The 20,071-nt window shown below is 31.7% G+C and overlaps 1 protein-coding gene across 2 annotated transcripts in view; it reads left to right on the plus strand.

Moving 5' to 3' along the window:
• The first annotated feature begins 7,062 nt into the window (after nt 1-7,062).
• The window catches only part of LOC142334249 (uncharacterized), a 102,455-nt gene continuing 89,446 nt past the window's right edge, over nt 7,063-20,071 (plus strand). The window contains exons 1-2 of one of the 2 annotated variants that reach the window (XM_075382121.1): nt 7,063-7,342; nt 12,344-12,519. In XM_075382121.1, the coding sequence (XP_075238236.1) occupies nt 12,352-12,519 (168 nt within the window). In that variant the 5' untranslated portion in view covers nt 7,063-7,342; nt 12,344-12,351. The remainder of the gene's footprint in view (nt 7,343-12,343; nt 12,520-20,071) is intronic. The other variant, XM_075382122.1, reaches the window with a different exon arrangement.

Genomic DNA, 20,071 nt, shown 5'->3' on the forward strand with positions numbered 1-20,071 from the left:
ATTTTCATTGGTTCCAGAGTTATAGCCACATAAAATTTTAATTAATGTAATATTTGGATCTTACAAGAGGAAGGCACATCAGTTCAAATTTGATTTCACAATCTTTTTTTTTAATTTAAATATATTGATTAACCTCTGGTTATAAAAAAAAATAAAATAACAAAAAAAAAGAAAAAATAACAGAAGCTAATGGAATAAAATTTTATGTGCTTTTCATTTTTTAAAAAATGTGTATATGTAATTTAATAGGAATACAAGGATTTAATAGGAATTATATTAATTAATTTAATTTAATAGGAATCTGTTGTGTTAACTTTATAATTATTTAGTATTATTAATACTGTATTAATTATTTTTAAATAATTGGGATTAAACATTTTAACCTTTTAAAACATAAAACTGAAAAAATGTGTATTCGTAACAGTGTGATCAGTATAATCAGCATCATTCATATATTTATTTTAATCTACAACTGCTAAAGGATTAATAAATACTTCACGTACTCTTCGATTCTTTACTTTTACAAGATTTCCTTCAAATGCTGTAGAAATCACTTTGATCTTCATGTATTACTTTCATTATAGCTTTAAGCTTCAAGACTTGAATTCTAGTGGTGGATGCATCTTCCCAAATCAGCTGATTTGGAAGTCGAGAGTTCCAGCGTTCAAGTCCTAGTAAAGCCAGCTATTTTTACATGGACTTGAATACTAGATCATGGATACTGGTGTTCTTTGGTGGTTGGGTTTCAATTAAACATCTCAGGTATTGTCGAACTGAGAATGTACAAGACTACACTTCATTCACACTCATACATATCATCCTCATTCATCCCCTGAAGTATTATCTAAACTGTAGTTACCGGAGGCTAAACAGGAAAAAGAAAGAAAGGTTTTCCTTTGCAGTAGTTATTTTGCCAAAGTCACATTGGTGTAGTAATATCTATGAATAATTTGTGTCCTTTATCTAAAGATTCACTTCAACTTCAGAGTTGCCTACACCAATATACACAAAAATACTATAACGCAGGACCACTTGACTTGGTAAGGGCCATGTAAACTATAACTCCACAAGGTAGTTTCAAAAAGGTCCCTACTATGCTTATGAGCCAGCCTCCTTTTTGGAGGACAACACAAAAGTAACTTTCCTAATAGATGTAGCCATCCCATCAAGTAACAACATCAACACTAAACACAATGAGAAGCTGCAGAAATATACAGATATTGCTTTTGAAATTAAAGAAATGTGGAATCAAAAAGAAGTTTATATATCCCAATAATTATATTTGCGGAGATAATAATACCATCAACTTTGCACAGCAGTCTTGAAAAACTGAAGATCCAGTGGAAGTCCCACCCGCTAATGCAAAGGAGCATGATAATTGACACTTGCCACATTGCTCGGAAGGCACTTGGTCAGCAATAGCAAGCCTAATCTCGTTTGTATATACTCCAAGTTTAAGGAATGTCACTGGCAAAAGTAAAAGCTGTGAAAGTGTGGTATAATAATAATAAACAGTGGTTACATACAAAACAGAATTTAAAGTAATCATCAGGATTTATTCACTGGTAGATAAATAATGCAAGTAAGTATAAAGTTGTTTCACTGCAAATTAAACTACCTTAACAGTTTATGAATGAAATTTAGTACATTTACAGTAACTCACTGGGCCATTTCTTGTTTTCATGTACTGGAATTACAAGTAATTCCAGTACCATAATTGCATTAAACGTCACCATAATTTCATCAAACCTAAACTAGATATTCCCTCCTTATCATAGCACTCTTTTCCTGTTTAGCCTCCAGTAATTACCATTCAGATAATACTTCAGAGGATAAATGAGGTTGATATATATGAATGTAAATGAAGTGCAGTCTTGTACAGTCTCAGTTCGACCACTCCTATGATGTGTGTGTGTGGTTAATTGAAACCCAACCACCAAAGAACACCGGTATCCACGATCTAGTATTCAAATGTGTAAAACTGATTTTACTAGGATTTGAACGCTGGAACTCTCGACTTCCAAATGACCTGATTTGGGAAGACGCATTCACCCCTAGACCAAACCCGGTGGGTTATGCATTCCTAATGTGGGTCTGGTAACTCTGCTTGTGGAAGAACATCTATTTAGTGTCAGTGGTCAATATTAAAAGACAATTGTTACATGGATCTATTACCTTTAAAAAAGATTCCTTTTAGCCCCTTTCTGGATTCCTCCAATTAATATATTTTCTACTACTTTCTTCTTAGTTGGTAGGAATCCATTTCTTAGGTCTGCTGTACCAGTCTTGTTACAATATGTTACAAGCAACATTTGCATTGAACACTGCTGATGATTCCTTTTTATTTTTGTTATTAGATCAACATAGTTTCTGGTGGTGCAATTTGCAAATCTACAACTTTTTTTATACACTTTGCAAATCCACTGTTTCCATTTCTAAATTTGTAGAATTGAATAAATCATTTTCAGCACATCTAACTTCACTCAATTTCTGGGTATTTTGCAAATCAATTCCTAGTGTACAGTGTACAGTTTTTATAGGATCAGACAATTCATTTACAGAATCTCTTCTTGTTACATTTGGTAACAAGAAATTGTTTCTTTGTGAATCATCAAATCTTCATTGCCATGGAATGTGTATGTGCCTGCTAGGACATCCATTTCAACAATTGTAAAATTAACTAACTGAAGAAAAATGAACTTTATTATTAAAAGAAGAATTTATACTCTTGGTGAACTCATCATTGCAAATCAACTGATTTTGAAGTTAAGGTTCAAAAATCCTAGTAAAGGCAGTCTACTTCTATATGGATTTGAATACTAGATCATGGATACTGATATTCTTTAGTGGTTGGATTTCACTTAACCACACATCTCCAGAATGGTCAACCTGAGACTGTACAAGACCACTTCATTTAGATTCATACATATATTCCTCATTCATCCTCTGAAGTAATACCTTAAGGTGGTTCTGGAGGCTAAACAGAAAAAGAAACATTAAAAGAAGTATTTATATTCTTTGAAAAACTAAAGTACATATACATATAAAAAGACTAATTTAACAAATAACTTTTAAATTCAGAAATGGAACACTCAGGATGAAGCAAAAACATGAAAACAGTAGCATTTCACAAGTGAGACACCAGCACAAAATAATAGCAGAAGCAGCTATTTTTAAGGTAGGGTGTCCATTAGGCCCAATTTTCCCAGAACAAATGGGACTTTTTTTTGGAAATATCCTGGTGTCTTGTAATATTTTTTTGAGACTCTCAAATTCCTTTTTTTGCAATCATGCTTTAGTTTGTAGTTCACTGTACAATATAAATATTAGGAAGTGCTTCCTAGTACAAACAAGGAAACAAGAACATGGAACTGTATTTTATTATTTATGTTGGTAGCTCTAGTGCATTTTTCAATTGTCACCAGCTAATTTGAAATATGAATAACTTCCATTTCCAGTTTATGACTTTCAGTACTTAAATTTGATGAATGTGGCTACAGTATGTGGTCTTGCGAAGCTGACTTGGGAATATTTAGATATTTTTATTTATCTGTGCAATCATAGTTTATAAACATACCTAAACAAAAATGTAGTTTTAACAATAAATTGAAAAGTGAATTTTGTTTTGTTACTGGAAGTGGAGAAACCATGAAATGTACATTGTGCAAGTCAAAATCTGATAATGGACATGGTGGACAATTTAATGTGCAAGTCATGTTAAACAAAAAAAAACACTGTATGGCTTTTCAAACACATAGTGCTAATAAAAGCACTAGAGTGACTATTTATCTATCAAGGCAGAAAGAGAAATGGCCAGGCACAAGAAGTTGATGGCATAAGAAGCCATCTCACGTCATAGTAAATTGCATATCATAGTATTTAGGTGAATGGATTGCACAACTAATATATACATATACATATATATATATATATTCTGAGAATGGGGTGATGGTGGAAGTACTGGAATTCGTACATGAAAAAAATGTCAGATTATGACTATGTGAACTAGTGAACTATGTGTTGGAGTCTAAAGAAATATAAACTTGAGAAGGTGATTGAAATTTCTGCACATACAACTGTATCTAACAGTATGTCCATGATTCTGTGTAGGAAGTCAAGAAGTTGTGTCTAATATGTGACTTCTGATACTCACCATGTTATTGTCAAGCTTATCAATGGATGATTTTTTCTTCATATTTTCAATACAGGACCCCAATGAGGAACATTTGGAAAGATGGGATAGAATTCTTGGTTTTCTTCATAACTCTCCTGTTGTTTTAGGTGCTGCTGTGAATGCTGAATTTGTTCTTTGGCACAGTGAGGGTTACAGATGATGGTGGCAAATTAGTAGAAACTTTTATTGTGCAACATGGTTTGAGAGTTTAGTTTGAAATTAATTATGTAAATAATAAAACTAAAACTATTTTACTATACTCTACAACTAAGACGACTTCAAAGTTGAATTAACACACTGATGGAAATGTCTGCCAAGGCATTTGCATCAGTGGCATCCTGATGGATGCCAAACTGATGAATGAAACCTACAGTAAAGCCCACCAGAGCTAGGTACAGAGGTGATGGTGGGGCAACCAGGGTTGTCAAAAGGCAGATTCTTTCACTATGAGGTTTAGGATGATGTCCTCAAATAATTCTTTGTAAACCCTCTTTTTATTCTGTTATCTCTGTACATAATGCCAGTTGAAACCTTTTTCCACATCAATTAATTGTCTTGATAAACAAGATATCACAGCTGTGGAAGTGTGTGAAAAAATAATTTAATGGGCAAATATTGCAATGTAAAAATCAGGTTTCTGTGTTATGTTATACATGGTCAGCTAAGACACCTGGAAGAAAATGGACAATTAACTTTGCAAAAATTTCAGTTATGCTGATGTCTTTTATGATTCTTGCATTGAGTACATTAATGAATGGTGCTACGTTTCAGAGATCGGATGAATTAGTGAAATATCCTGGAATATTGTGGTTTGTAAAACACATTGTTCTAAGATTTTCTGTGGATGAAGATGAGCTGTTTGATGAATTGCATGTGTACAAAACTACAAGCGTAAGAAGGAAGATTGTGTTGAAATGAAGACATGAAGTGCCCATGAAAAGTGGTGTGAAATATGTTTGTCAAAATTAAGAATTAATTAACATTAAGAACATTGTTCATTTGGTAGAATTTTTCCTGGCAATTCCAAGATTGGATGCTGCTGTAGAATTTTCTCCTTAAATGAAATGTCTTTTTGAAAATGAAATATGTTTAGAATTTCATGAAAGATGATAAAACTTGAACTAATGCACATGTCATGGAAATATGAAAATAAAAGCATTTACCTCTGCAGAATAAACAAAATAGTAATTTAAATTCATTATTTGTCAGTAATTAAATAAATCTGTTGTTTTATTATTAACAGTGCTTGGCCATCCCTGAATGCATTTTTACCAGTTTCATTGAAACTAATTATGCAAATGATTATTTTGTGTCTTTCAGTGGAACAGTTTATTAGTTAGTTGATAGACGAGAAAAAACTAAAACTATTTTACTATCATCTACAACTAAGATGATTTTAAGGATGAGTTAACTGAATGTAAATGTCTGCTGAGGCATTTGCATCAGTGGCATCCTGATTGAGGCTAAACTGATGACTGATATGTAATTAGATTCTCTTAATCTATTTATTCTTTCTTTGGTTTTAACATTTTCTTCCTCTTTATACTTATCACCTTCTCTTAATGTTTATTCTTTCTCTGATTTCAACATTTTCTTCCTGTTTATTGTTTTTTTGGTTTGCAACATTTTAGTCCTTTTTTTAATTTAAATATACTGATTTATTAATAATTATTAACCTCTGATTGTAAAAATTTTTTACAGTAAACAATTCAATAACAATTTTTTTTTAAAAATGAAAAAATCATAAGTTATTTGTGAAATAACATTTTACGCACTTTTAAAAATGTAAATATGCAATTTAATATGCGTACAAGGAAGTTATGTGGTGTTCACATCAGACATTTTCATAATTATTATGTACTCTATAAGAGTTATGAACTGTGTATAAAAGAAGGGCAAAATGAATAAGAATGCATTTTTAAAGTTATATTTCTTTGTCACACCATTGGAACATTAGTAAAATACTGAATGACAACAGCAACAGTCAATAGTATGCATAAAATCAAGTATACATAGTTAAACCACCTAACAGGAGTAAAATTCTGTTCATAAACGCCTTTATTTTTTCCAAGGAATTCAGCATGGAAAGAGGTTTTTTGTCCTTACCAACAAGCAAGGAGTAGTTTTCTTAGGTGTAATTTTTTTGTAACATTTATAGATTGCTCATGGCGTATTTCGTGTAGTTTCATTTTTGGGTATTATATATTTTTGAGTAGTGGTAATATAAAAACAAAAAAACAATGATTGTTTTTTTTTGTCATTCTTGGTAATAATAATGTTTCGTTGTTTATCCATTACAAAAAGTCTGGTAATTGGTTCGAGGAAAATGTATAACTTTTTCACCGCTAAATAGATCCTATTCATCTATTTCTGGAGCAATTACGTGATCCCTTTTAAATGCTAAGGATAATAATTGAAATAAACTTATACTCGATTCTCTTTAAGAGCTATTCTGTTATAAACAAACGGCGTAGAGTTGTAACAGGCTATCTCGAATGTTACGCATACAAATTATGTGTTTTACGTTTTCATTTGGCTGCGACAGAATTTATTTACATGAAAGCTGTATTCTGAGTTATACGTGTTGACAAAAACACGATAGACTATAAAATATTATATAGATACTTGTAAGGACTAACGAATCACACAGTGCATTACTGCACTAACGCAATCACGCACAATGCAGTAATATCTCACTACCACAAACAACATCCAGGCTAGCTCTTAACTAAACACAGAACCAATGAGCTAAGATTGCGAGTGTAACGTCAAATGTATTTAAAACTGAAATGGGTGATTTTTTTTCTGTGATGTTGGTGAATCTGACTGAGCTGACCAATCATATTGAAGTATTTAAAAAGGTGTTGTTATTGCGTCGTGATACATTAAAGTAATTTGATATTTTAAAAACAAAAAAAAACTTATTTTCTGTTAAATGTATGTCTTCTACTGATTATTATTATATTTACAGTGACAATTACCAATACTATTCTTCATGTATGGTAAAAAATTGCAGAAAGTCATCACTTGAGGGACTATATTTTTTGGGGTGTCAATAGTGTATCGAGTGGCGTCGGTTTGTAGGATTCTGCATGGCAGTTTGAACGGATTTCGTGATCGTGTATTATTACTCCTTGTTGAATTTTGTGCTTTATATATTCGAAATTAGTGAGTATTTCTGGAATAATAATTTTACGTTAAAGTTGAGGTATTGTTTTATTGAGGACTGTGTGATCTATTCTTTAACCCTTACATGTAACTGCTGTATGTAGGCTAATATTATTGTATCGATTGTATGAGATAGATATTTAATGTTCTCTTTTTATATTAATATTTTATTTTAGAGTAATATTGTATGAGTACTATTTGGAGAGTTTGGTTGCTTATATGAAATAATAATGTCACTATTCAATTGTAATATTGAACTTTTGATGTTAGTGTGTTTTCCCTCCAAATAAAAACGGTTGATTCTCTCATATATCTGGTGTTTATAACTACCGAGAATTAGATTGCTTCATTTCTTTACATACTGGTAGTATATTTCTTTATTCATTTATTTTCCAATACTGTAGAATGCCCTGTTTATTTTTAGTGCCTGAACCCGGCATATACGTGTAACTTGCAGGTCTTGTAAGATCTTGTTCAGCATTTCACCTGTAACGACAACTATTGAAATTCTGTTTACATTGAGTTAAAAATGTTATTTATTAATTGATGTGCAATTTTTAATAAAACGTCCACTGGGAAATTCCTATTACATTATTACCAATGTGATTTATACAATTTAAAAATAATATACCCGTTTGGTTAAATTATATAGTAATATGGTAGAACTTTTATATCGACATTGGTAGCCCCTATTCTCTTTACATTCTTTATTGTTTGTTATTGTAAGAGAAATATGAGCTAATTGAAATTAAAAACCAAGTAGGTGAAACCAGTCTAATCTAATGTTTTCAGAATTTGGCATTGGTTGGGCATGAACTAGTTACAACTGGAGGCTTAAATCAAATACTTAATTTTAATTCTAGGAGAGCCACTATTTTTCTTTTTTTAATGAACAGATATGATGAGAAACTATTATGCATATAAAACTTAATACATATTGAGTTCATTAGATGCGAATAAGAGTAACTTCAAGTTGTGATGTAAATTTAAGTTATAATAAATAAATTAGTTAAAGCAGCTTAAAATAGTGTTCGGTGATCAATCGTGGTAGCAAACAGCCAAGGGATGTATGTTCACCTAACTGATTTCTGGATCATCGACATATGCGAACATTAATTTTTAGAAGCGTGTTTTATTATGTGAATTGTGATTCACATAATTTTTCCCTCGATTTATTTTTATCTTAGTGTTATGAAATCAATTGCTTAGTCAAAAACAAAAAAAACTTAATATGATTAAAAAAATTCCTTAAATGTTTTTAATGGAAAGATTGTCAGTCTGTTTAGTTATCATGTAACTGTTGATAAGCCTACCACCCGTTTACAGTTTTAGGCAATTAGATAGATAAATGTATTTGCTTAATTCAGAGTTTTAATACTTGTAGGGTTGCTTCCAGTTGATTTTAGATAAGACTCATTAAAGTTAACATTAAAAAAAATGTTTTTTATATTTCACTGACAAATATTTTTTAACACCTTTTCATTAACAAAAAATTTAAGTAACTTGGCAGAAATTATATCAGTGTTGAGAGGTATCAAATTTTATGCCACAATTCTGTGATCGGAATTTATTTTTTATAGTATTTATTATTTATAAATCTAAAATATTCATTTCCAGTTCAGAGAATCACATCAGAAATTATTATATCTTCATCCTTTGTAATGTTGTGGAATAGAACTTATTACTATTTACATTGGCTCATAGCTTAATTTATGCTCTCTAAGCATACTTAACATTGTTTAAGGCGTTTGACACCATTTGTAAAAAATCTGATTTTGACAACACATAATTTCCTTGTAGGCTTATTAAATTACATTTACACATTTAAAAAAAATGAAAAGTACATAAAATTTTATTTCATTAAAAACTTCTGATATTTTTTCCTTTTTTTGGGTTATTGAATTAGTATTCATTGTACTTTTTTTATAGTGAAAGGTTAATAATTATTTGAAGTCAATATATTAAAATTAAAAAAAAAATAGATTAAGTGTGATTCGAACCAATGTGTCTCCCGTAAGATCCAAATATTTCATTAATTAAAATTTTATTTGGTTATAACTGGGACCAATGAGCATAAGCATCACTTACAATATATTGTTGAAAAGCTCTCAATGGAGGGCTTATTACTGCAGTTAAGAGAAAGTCCAAAAACCAAATTTTTTATATTTTGGGTTTTTTGGACACTTTTAGCTCAGTCGATTGCAATCAAAAGGAGAGGTACACAACTAGATGTTACAACAGTCCTAAATCCAAAATTTCAACATCCTACAGCTAATTGTTTTTTGCGAGATATATATACATATGTACATACAGATGTCATGCTGAAACTAGTCAAAATGGATTTTTCTGTTGAAATCTGAAAACCTAATTTTTTGCGATCTTCCTTTAGTTGTACAAGGAAGTAATAAATCAGTGTTTCTCCTGATAATTAATTTCTGGATTTATATTTTATCTATTTGAGGACAAAGTAGGTGACAGTATTTGTTGCACATTTAAAAAATATATATATATCAATAATCATTATTTGATACCTGTAATATAAATTATTAACTGTTATGTCCAACATAAAAGAAAGTTTTTGTATTGTTTTCCAAAATATCTAGTGATGTGAAATAAACGAAGCTGGTCTTGATAACCAAACTGAGAATGTACAAGACTACACTTCATTCACACTCATACATATCGTCCTCATTCATCCTCTGAAGTATTATCTAAACGGTAGTTACCGGAGGCTAAACAGGAAAAAAAAAAAGGTCTTGATAACCATCCTTGATCAAGGTGCAGTAGGTACTATGATAGACTACTTGAAAATAATAATTGCTTTTGGCATAAAAATAAAATTTAGGACTCTTTTTAGACCTGTTTCATTGTGCTATTGAAGGCAGAGTTTTCTTTTGATGGAGTGTGAAGTTGTTTTTGCAATCCTGACACGTAATTACAGTTTGTACCACAAACAGTGTTTGTATTACAGTTTGTACCGTTATGTTCTCCTTATACATTTATTTTGCATGAATTAAGGTTCAGATTGATTAATTTATTAAAATGTGAAAATCAAATTAAAAAGATTATCAGATTTAAGGATGCAAGTTAATAAATAAGTTTAAATTTTTAATTTTAAATTGAATGCAGACCATTAATTTTTACCAACTTGTAAGTTAGCAAATTCATATTCACTCAAATAGTAATGTTTGTTAGTAAGAATCTTGATTTTATTAATGATTATTAAATGTTTTTACTTTTTATGTTTGATATTTATGCATAAAAAACCGTACTTAATCCTTAACCTTACCATGGCAGGATCATGACTTGTCAAATCAATTTTTATGTATTGATTGTAAAAATTAACAGATAAATTTTCATAGATGCGTGATATTTGCTTGTATTTTCCAGGGTTAAAAATTTTTTCCCATTATATCTTGTTAATTTACCATGCATTTTATTCCGTGACTATGATCTTATACATTTTTCTACAAGTAATAATGTCTAGGATGTTAAATTTTTTTTTTCTTGTAATAATAGCTAAGTTTAATAATCGTGCATTATAGTTTTAATCTAGGGATCGGTGATCTGTTCATTATTTCATATTTCTGAAGTTGGCTTTTCATAAACTATTGTAATTGTTGAAGTGAAATTGATGAATTGCAAAGCAGAGTACAGGCTGTTATACCGATTGTCAAAATTTTAGTAATTACATAGAGTTGTAGTATTTGGCATGAGTGTACTCTTAAAATTATTTTGCATTAGTAGTTGGAAAACTTTGCAGCCTACTTCAGTATTTTATTGTATAATAGTTTTTTACCAAGTATTTCAGAAAATAAATGTAATTTTATATGCAATATAAAAAATACAATTTTGAAAACATCTAATTTATTTAATGCAAAATTATATTAGTTTAATGTTTAAAATGTTTTAAGAAATAGTTATAACTTGTTTACATGACTGTTATTTTAATTATGATTTTGTTGATAATGATTTAATTATTTTTTTGTTTACTTAATTATTTTTTTTATGGATAACATTTTTTTGTAAAGGATATTAATTTTTAAATGGTAATGGATTTTATACTGACGTTCATCTAAGTCACCATTGTTTATTAAATTATTCTGTGTGTATCTTTACTGTCATATTTTTGTAACTTCTAATCTTCATATGTGTGGTCCCACTGTAGTATTTTTGTAATTTCTTTATGCTGGTGTCAAATAGTGCATATCTATACTACCAGTTAACACTCTCAAGGTTGGTTTGTCCTTTGCCATTCTTTATTTGGTTATTACAACAAAAAAAAACCCAAACTATATTGACAGTGTATTTATAGTTTGAAAGACTAAACTGATGCATTGGCTGGCACAAAAAGTATCATATCTACAATTTTTTTTTAATGAATAATTCACCATATAAGCCTGAAGCTTGTGTGTGGAAATTAGTAGTGTATGAAAAATGCCATGTCTGACCGGGATTTGAACCCCAGACCTGGTTGTAATTTGTCAGGAGTACAGACTGTTGATGACATGATTATAAACAATACAATTAAATGAGTTGAAAAACAAAAAGAAAGTTTTTTTATATGTATTTAGTAGCCTATGGAGGCAAACTCAATTTTATGAATGTTTGGTATGTTAAGGGAGCAGGGAATAGATTGTTTTTACCAAACTACCATTTTGTTTAAATTTTGTGCATCTCATCAGTGAATAACATACTTGTAATTGGTGATTTAAAATTACAAGGTATTCATTTAAGTGCTGTCTGAAACTGACAGTGTTTAATTTTTCAATTGCACTTTTTAATTAAAGGTGTAATGAGAAAGTAACATGATAATTTGTTTCATGTTTCTTATCTCACAGCATTTCTTGTTAATGAATGGATCTTCTAGGACATTTTTTCACTTCTTATTTTACTTAATCATTCCAATTAGTGATATAGAAGCATGACATTTTATATTACATTGCAGAATAATTCTTATGTTTAATATTCTTCATAATTATTAATTAATTTGTCAAACAGAGATTAGCATGCATGGGACTTTGATTACTATTACAAGAGATGGAAATGATGGCGGGAAGTATCCACTCGTGAAACAACATTGCTTTATTGGATCCAGTGATAGCTGTGACATTCAAGTAAAAAATTCATCTGTGTCTGAAAAACACTGCCTTGTTACTGCTTTCATTCATGGTTATGTAAGTTGAATTTTTTATTTCATTGGTGATATTCATAATAATTCACAGATATACACCCAAACATATGAAGATTGTGTTACTAAAGAAGAAACTCAACTTATGTTTTATGAAATTTCTTCTCCGGTTTTTTTATTTTCTCTGAATGATGTTATACATTTTTACTCTGTTGTACTGCATTTATTAGTAGAAATGTAGTGCAAGTACATAAACTTGAAGATCTTGCTAATATACTTTGTGTGTTTATTGAGAAGAGACTAATTGTATTTTGTAATATGGTGATGACCTGTTCTGAATAACAGCACATTCATTTTAAAACTAATTGTTTCTATAATTATATGTTTCTTAAAATAGATAACTTGATTGGTTGAATAATGTGATGTATTCATTCCTCCTTGCTCTTTATTTCTGCATTGCTACAATTACCCATATTACTCTACTTTATATACATTGTTGAACTGTGAGTAATCGGTTATCATTTGCTAACTTGTATTTAAAAAAAAATAATTATCCAAATATCACAGTTACTCTACAGTGATTCAATTATGGATTAACATCATATTTTTATAAGGAATCCCAAAAATTGTGCTTTAAATACAATTTATAAGTTTTTTTTGCATGGGATTTGTAAGTTTTTTTAGAGTAACAAAATTATGTTTCACTCATGGAGGAAAATATATGCTGCACATGAAATGTGAGAAAATATCAAATTTAGTTTTTGTGAAAAACCATTTTCATTAAATAAAATTTTGAAAATGCATTAAATTTGGTTTCTCTGCTCATCTTTTCTTAAGTTTATTGCAGGTTTGTTGCACTTTTGCAAAACGAAAATAAAAGAAAAGCAGACTTTAAATAAATTCTCTACAAATTAAGATATATCTTATATTTTACTTTAAATTTTAAGTTTTTAAAGTCTCAAAAATCTTGACTGTTGTCAGTAATATTTCATCCTAAATCCATTTTCATGAATCGGGATTTATATATTATACTAAATAATTTTCCAGCAAAATATTGAGAAAAATCTTTCTGTCAGCTTTGATAGCCCGGGAATTTTTAGTAGAATTTCAACCATTAAATTTTGAGCCTAAACGTTCTACTTGATTTTTTGATACTTTCAAATCTCTTACAAAGTCATTTAGCACAACTTGTCATATAAGCTGTGGCTCTTTTGATTATAATTCATAGTCTGAATCACTACTGTCTTCTTCCATAATGTTTGCTTCTTTACTTTTTTTCATAAGTTTTCAAAAATCTGGGGAACTGGAATTGATTCACTGTGTGGTACAGGTGTGAGTGCAAATGGCAGTGAAATATAGATTACAGTGTGTTTAGTCTTACAATTTCCAGAACATTAATTTAACAGAAATATTAATTGGTTAAGTGATTTTTTGATTAATGCCAAATCACAGTGACCCAAACCCAAAATGGCATGGTCTTCTGCGTGCCTTTTAGCCATAATGTTACATTGACTGCACAGTTGCACATTATATTAGGAACCCATATCTTATCCTGATTACTGATTTTTCAGAAAAAGTACAATGTATAGGGTTTTTAATTAAAGCTGTAATGTTTTTCTTATGAGATTTTATAATGAACTTGCCACACAAAACAAAATCTGTCCAAGCCATTTACACACTTAGTCGGCATTATGAGACTGTCCACTCATTTATTTCAGTCATTCCATTGACTGAATAGATTATAGTACTACTAAAAGCAGTAGGCTAACAAAGTCGACAAGCTTTGAGTTTTGTAGAATTTACAGACATGATGAATCTTGTTCATGTAAGCTTCAATAGATGTCATGGTATGTAATATTTATGTTATGACTTAAATTGTTTCATGGTTGACAACTGATTTAATAGTTAAAAAATATACAGAGTATATAAATATAATCATATAAAATAAAATAAAATATTCATATATAATCATGCAGATCATATATCAACAATTATCAGAATTTACATTTTGAGAGTTTTTCAGAAACAGGGTTATGGAAAAATTCTGATTTAAGATTCATTTTCAACATTAAAAAAATTGATTGGTTTTATGTATCACTTGTTAAGGAACAAAAATTGTGTTTTAAAACAGACATAGTAAATTTAAAATGATAAATTAATGAAGAATATATTTTAATGCGACAATATTAAAAAATGGATTTTAGTCGGCAAAAGGTTTAGCAAATATTCTATCGGCTGCAAGTTTAGCTTTTTGTGTAATCCTTATAGAACCAGTTTGAAGTCAGCCCACAGGTAAACCACTATTGTAATAAGTCTATTAAAGAACTAGACACTTTTCCTATTGTGGGAAGAAGAGATGAAGGATATTGATTATATTGATGTTGGTTATATTTCTAATATGTTTGATTTTCAATTTTACCGTAAGTGTTTTCAAAAAATCTTTTTCACCTTATTTTAATTTGCTTATTTTAATTAGGATTGCATGAATACTTTTCATGGTCTTTCATTTTTTGTCTCCTTTAAACATTTTTCTCCTGGTACCTCCATTCCAATCTTCCTTCCATATGCATTTTTTTACTCTTGTACTTGATATGTGCCAAACTAACTCAGGCTTTTGTAATAGCCAAGGGCGTTCTAATTCCTTCATTTCTCTTTATTGTAAACATTTCTGATTTCGTTTAAGGTATAAGCACTTATTTTTGCTGCATGTAGTTTCCTAAACTTTGATTGCAAATTCCAGTGTTTCAGGTCCAAAAGTTGATCTGCCACAACTTATTATACTTTCTTTCATAATTTTTTCATTTCCTACTTCACCATTGAACTGTCTCTAATTTCATTATTCTTGACTATTCTTTTTTGTACAATTCTTTGCCTTTGCTTTTAATGATAAAAAGAGTACTTTCACTTTTAGAATTAATGAAGAAAAAAAAACATAGTACGTTTAAAATGATGAATTAATAAGAATATATTTTAGAATAACAATATTCATTTAATGGATTTTATTGGTTTAACAAATAGGCACATCAACTGAAAGTTCAGCTTTTTGTGCAATCCTTATAGAGACAGTTTGTTGTCAGCCCACAGGCAAAACCACTATTCTATTGATCCCATTAAAGAACTAGACACTATTCTCATAGGAAGAAGAGTTGAAGGATATTGAAGAATGAGGGTGGTTGAGAAAGGTGATCAACTGTCAGAGAAGGTACCTCAATTTGAGTTGGCTTATTGCCTTAACAAAACTACTCATTAACAGATGCATTATTAATGGGATGGTTAACTTAAAAGTAATTTTAAATTAACAATTGAGTTAAATACTTGATTTTCAAAACAACTTGGAATGGTATTAAAACATGCCACAAAGCAAAATCCATGACAGTAGTTACTAATAATTTAATTACTTACCAGTAATACTTGTAATATTGACAGTAACTAGAAATATATTGCTGTAACATACCAAGAGAAAACAAACAGTATATTGTAGGTTATAGGGATTTTGATTCTGTAGTTATTCTTCATAATAAATCTGATGTGGATACCATATGATTTCCTTTTACGCCTGTTAAATTACATATACACATTATTTTTTCAAATGAAAAGTACATAAAATTTTATTTTATTAATAACTTTTGATATTTTTTTTATTATTATTGAATTATTATTTATTGTAAAAAAATTTTATACAGAGGTTAATAATTATTAATAAACAAATATATTTAAATTAAAAAAAAAAGTTAAAAAAGGAGCTGATGTGGGATTCAAACCAATGTGTCTTTCCCTTAAAGATCCAAAAAATTCATTAATTAAAATTTTATTTGGCAATAACTCTGGATCCAATGAAAATAAGTACCACTTAACGTTATGATTTATCAATGAGGGCTTATTACTACAGTTAAGAAAAAATCCAAAATCTAATTTTTTTTTATTTTGAGTTTTTTGGACACTTTTGGGCCAATTGATTGCAATCAAAAAGGGAGGTGCACAACTAGATGTTATAACAGTCCTAAATCCAAAATTTCAACATCCTACGGCTAATCGTTTTTTTAGTTATGATACATACATAAGTACAGATGTCACGCCAAAACTAGTCAAAATGGATATTTCTGTTAAAATCTGAAAACTGAAATTTTTCGCAAACACAGTACTTTGTACAAAGAAGTAAAAAGGATGGTGCGTTGGTTTGTTGTATCTGCTCACATTTTTCTTTTAGCTGGTATTGGTGCAGAGCGGACCATTGATGGTCTGCTGGGCAGCTGCACACCAACTCTTCCACTAGAAGCAGTCCGTTCTCAATTAATTTACAGATTACTTAATTTGATTTCTAAGCATAGATTATTTTTATTTGTATTTTATTTACTTACTATTATTATTTATTAATTTTGTTAACAAAAGAAAGGGATTATTAGTTAATATTTAGCAGTGAAAAAGAGGATTCTTCATTTAGCGGGAGAGAGTCAATGCACATCATGTGGTCTACTCTGTGTCAATAGCAGCAGCTGGACTGTCAACTAACACATACATACACAAGACTAAATGAAGAAGACGGCATCCCGAAGCCCATTCCCTGTTATCAATATGGCGAAACAGAATGCAAGGATAGTGGGAGTTTGTTTTCTCTCTACTAATTGCTGAACCTGGACAAATGTCCCTTGCTGCTGTGCCTTTCTATTTTATCTGGCGGGTTATCATCTGTTTTGTGACGGTTATAGGTTTTATTTGTTTTATTTTATTTATGAATGGATTTCATATTTGCATTCTGGTCCCTTAGACCAATGAGAAACAATTGATTGGGGCTGATACAGGGATACTACGCATGTATGTTTTATATACTTCTGGCAGTATTCCCCTTCAGTCCGTCCTCTGAAGTCCTTTTGGTCAAACAGGAATTTTCTTTCCATTGGGGCCCTAGTGTTTAGAGGAATCTTTCAGATACACGTGTGACCAGGAAGGGTTTGGGGGGGATTGCGTGGACACCGTCGTGCTAGTTCACCTGAAACAGACATAAAAAGGAGGCTTCTTCTGTATTGCAAGAAAGACAGACCTCGTTCAGGACAATATGACAAACTTTTCATGTTTCAACCTACCTACTTATTAAATTTTTATACAATTTTTTTTTATGAAGCGTGGCAAAATCGCTCTTAACGTTCCCACACACGCAAAAAAACCCTAATAATGTTGAAAAATATTAATTAAGATAGGATGGGCTTAGATTCAGATGTTTTCAATAAAATTTGAAAGTTAACAATTTATTTCATTTATCATTTTGAATAATTAAGTGGTTTTACTAGTAGTTAACACTGGTCAGGTAAGATATACTTCTGTTAGTAATAATAACTATTACATTAGGTTGAGATCAACAAAATATCAAGTCAATGGATTTGGTATAAAAGATTTAAAAGATATTTTATTTTATTTTGTTTATTTAATTGAAGATTCCACTAACATTACCGTAAACAATGAAAAGAGTTCGGTCAGGTAGCAGCATCTTATCTGTTTCCAGTTGAGGACACCTTCGGAGCATAGTACAACAAAACCATGTGTTCAATTATTATTAAGCACTCATTTGTACATAAGATTTTATCTATATCTATACTGTTGTAAGATATTTTAAATTAATATTGGTCCATGTATTTATTTTACATTTAATTTGAATAAAATACAACACACCTAAATGCTTAATTATTTGTTAAGCACTAGTAAGGGTGTTATATTATACTTTATAATTCAGTAGTATTGTATGATACTGAAATGGAATAAGTAAAATTGATTTAATTTTTCTCCAAAAAAAAACAAAATACGCATTTCTATACATTTATGAATTGTAACAACTTTATGCTCAATATGAGACTATGCACACATCTCTTTATAATGACCTCACAATAAAGGCTCGAATTCATTTGTGGAATTCCCTGTTGGCTCACCTGATGAAGAGGCTCCTGGACTGGTTTATCATACACAAATCCACGTCCTGCCTTTTCACTGTGGTTCATCTAACACGGCGTGAGGTCTTTTCCTCACCTTACGGTGTAGAGTCCTCTCGGCAGATGTTTCTGAGATGACTGTGCTCGGATACGGCCGCTTTCCCGAACAGTCCGCGCGCCTGTGCTACTTCCGACACGGTTTTTATTTCCGCGTCGTAGCAAGTGTGACGTTTCTGACAAACCACGACGCTCCGAAAATCGTCCGCAGCGCCAGGTTTTGGACGGCCTTTAGCTTTTTCTGAAACGTAGAGCACAACAAGCCCTCCCATGCCGGGTTGGCGTATGTCAGAATTGACAGACGAAGAGTCGGTATATGAGTATCTTAGTCGCCAGTGGAATGGGGTTGGCTCTTTAAGCACTGGGTATAGAGAAGGCCTGGCGGTCTTTGCCCTCTGGGTAACATATTTTACATGCTCCCCTAATAGCACGGCCACGGATTTTTCCTCGTTGACCCTGATTATCCACTTATCAAGCCACGGCTACACTAAATCCAGTTGCCGTTGGAGTCCCTCGACCGCGTAATCCATATTTCGGGATGTGTAGTAATATGCCGTATCATCGGCGTATAAAGCGGTGTTGATGCCTTCCGACAACGACATATCGTTTGCATATGCCGTGCACAGAATCGGGGAAAGGACTGCCCCCTGGGAACCCCGGCGGTTATCGCCCTGGTAGTTAAGGATTCCCTAAAGCGTACTGCGAACTGTCTTCCCAGTAGGTAAGACCTTATTAGCTTGACGTGGCAGCCAGGGACCGTCATGTGAGCTAGTTAATATATTAGGTCGTTATGCCAAACTTTATTGAAGACTTTAGCCGCATCCAGGAAAACGGCCGCGGTCACCGCTTTCCTGATCAAGGTTATCCACCAGTCGAACTAGTTGGAAGGTCGTCGAGTGGTCTTCTCCGAACCTGAACTGCTCAGACCGAACCCCCGGCCCCAGGCATCGCTGAAGTCGCTTGAGGAAAATTCTTTCGAACAACTTTGACAATGTCGGTAGTAAGGAGATCGGCCTGTAATTCTGGGGAGAATATAGAATTTTCCTCGGTTTGGGCAGGCATACCACCTTCGTCGTTTTCCAGCATTCTGGAAAATACCCTACCTAAAAAATGGACGTGAAAAGGGTGGCCATGGTCGCTATGAGAGCGGAGGGAAGGTTCTGGTGTGCTCGGGCCTTGTTCCATTCCTGTGGACTTGTCGGGGCTTGTGGCTTTGATAACCATGGTCACTTCAGCTTCAGTGACACGGTCTATTTCGCAGGGGACATCCTCTAACTGAGTGAAATAGTCCGCGAGGAAAGAGTCCAGCTCGGTTGCATGGTCGTTGTTCGGGTCGGCGTTGTTTGGAGTGAATTGTTCCTCCAGTGTGTCCGCGAAACACCGTGGCCAAGCCTCGCCACCAGCGGGTGGCGAGGTTTCCTTCCTTCGCTAGCCGTTTATTCAACCTGAACACCGAAGAGATGTCGTTCGATATCGAGACGAGATAATCTATCCAAGATTTTTCGCGATATTTTTTCAGTAATACTTTCACCTTGTACGTTTGTCTGAAAAATGCCCGCTTGTCGTCGGGGCACAGGGTGAGGTGATATCTCCAAAGCCGATGCTTTTCCAAGATTGCCTCGG

The sequence above is a fragment of the Lycorma delicatula genome, chromosome 1 (genome assembly GCF_047948215.1).
Source record: "Lycorma delicatula isolate Av1 chromosome 1, ASM4794821v1, whole genome shotgun sequence".
NCBI classification, from domain to species: Eukaryota; Metazoa; Arthropoda; class Insecta; order Hemiptera; family Fulgoridae; genus Lycorma; species Lycorma delicatula.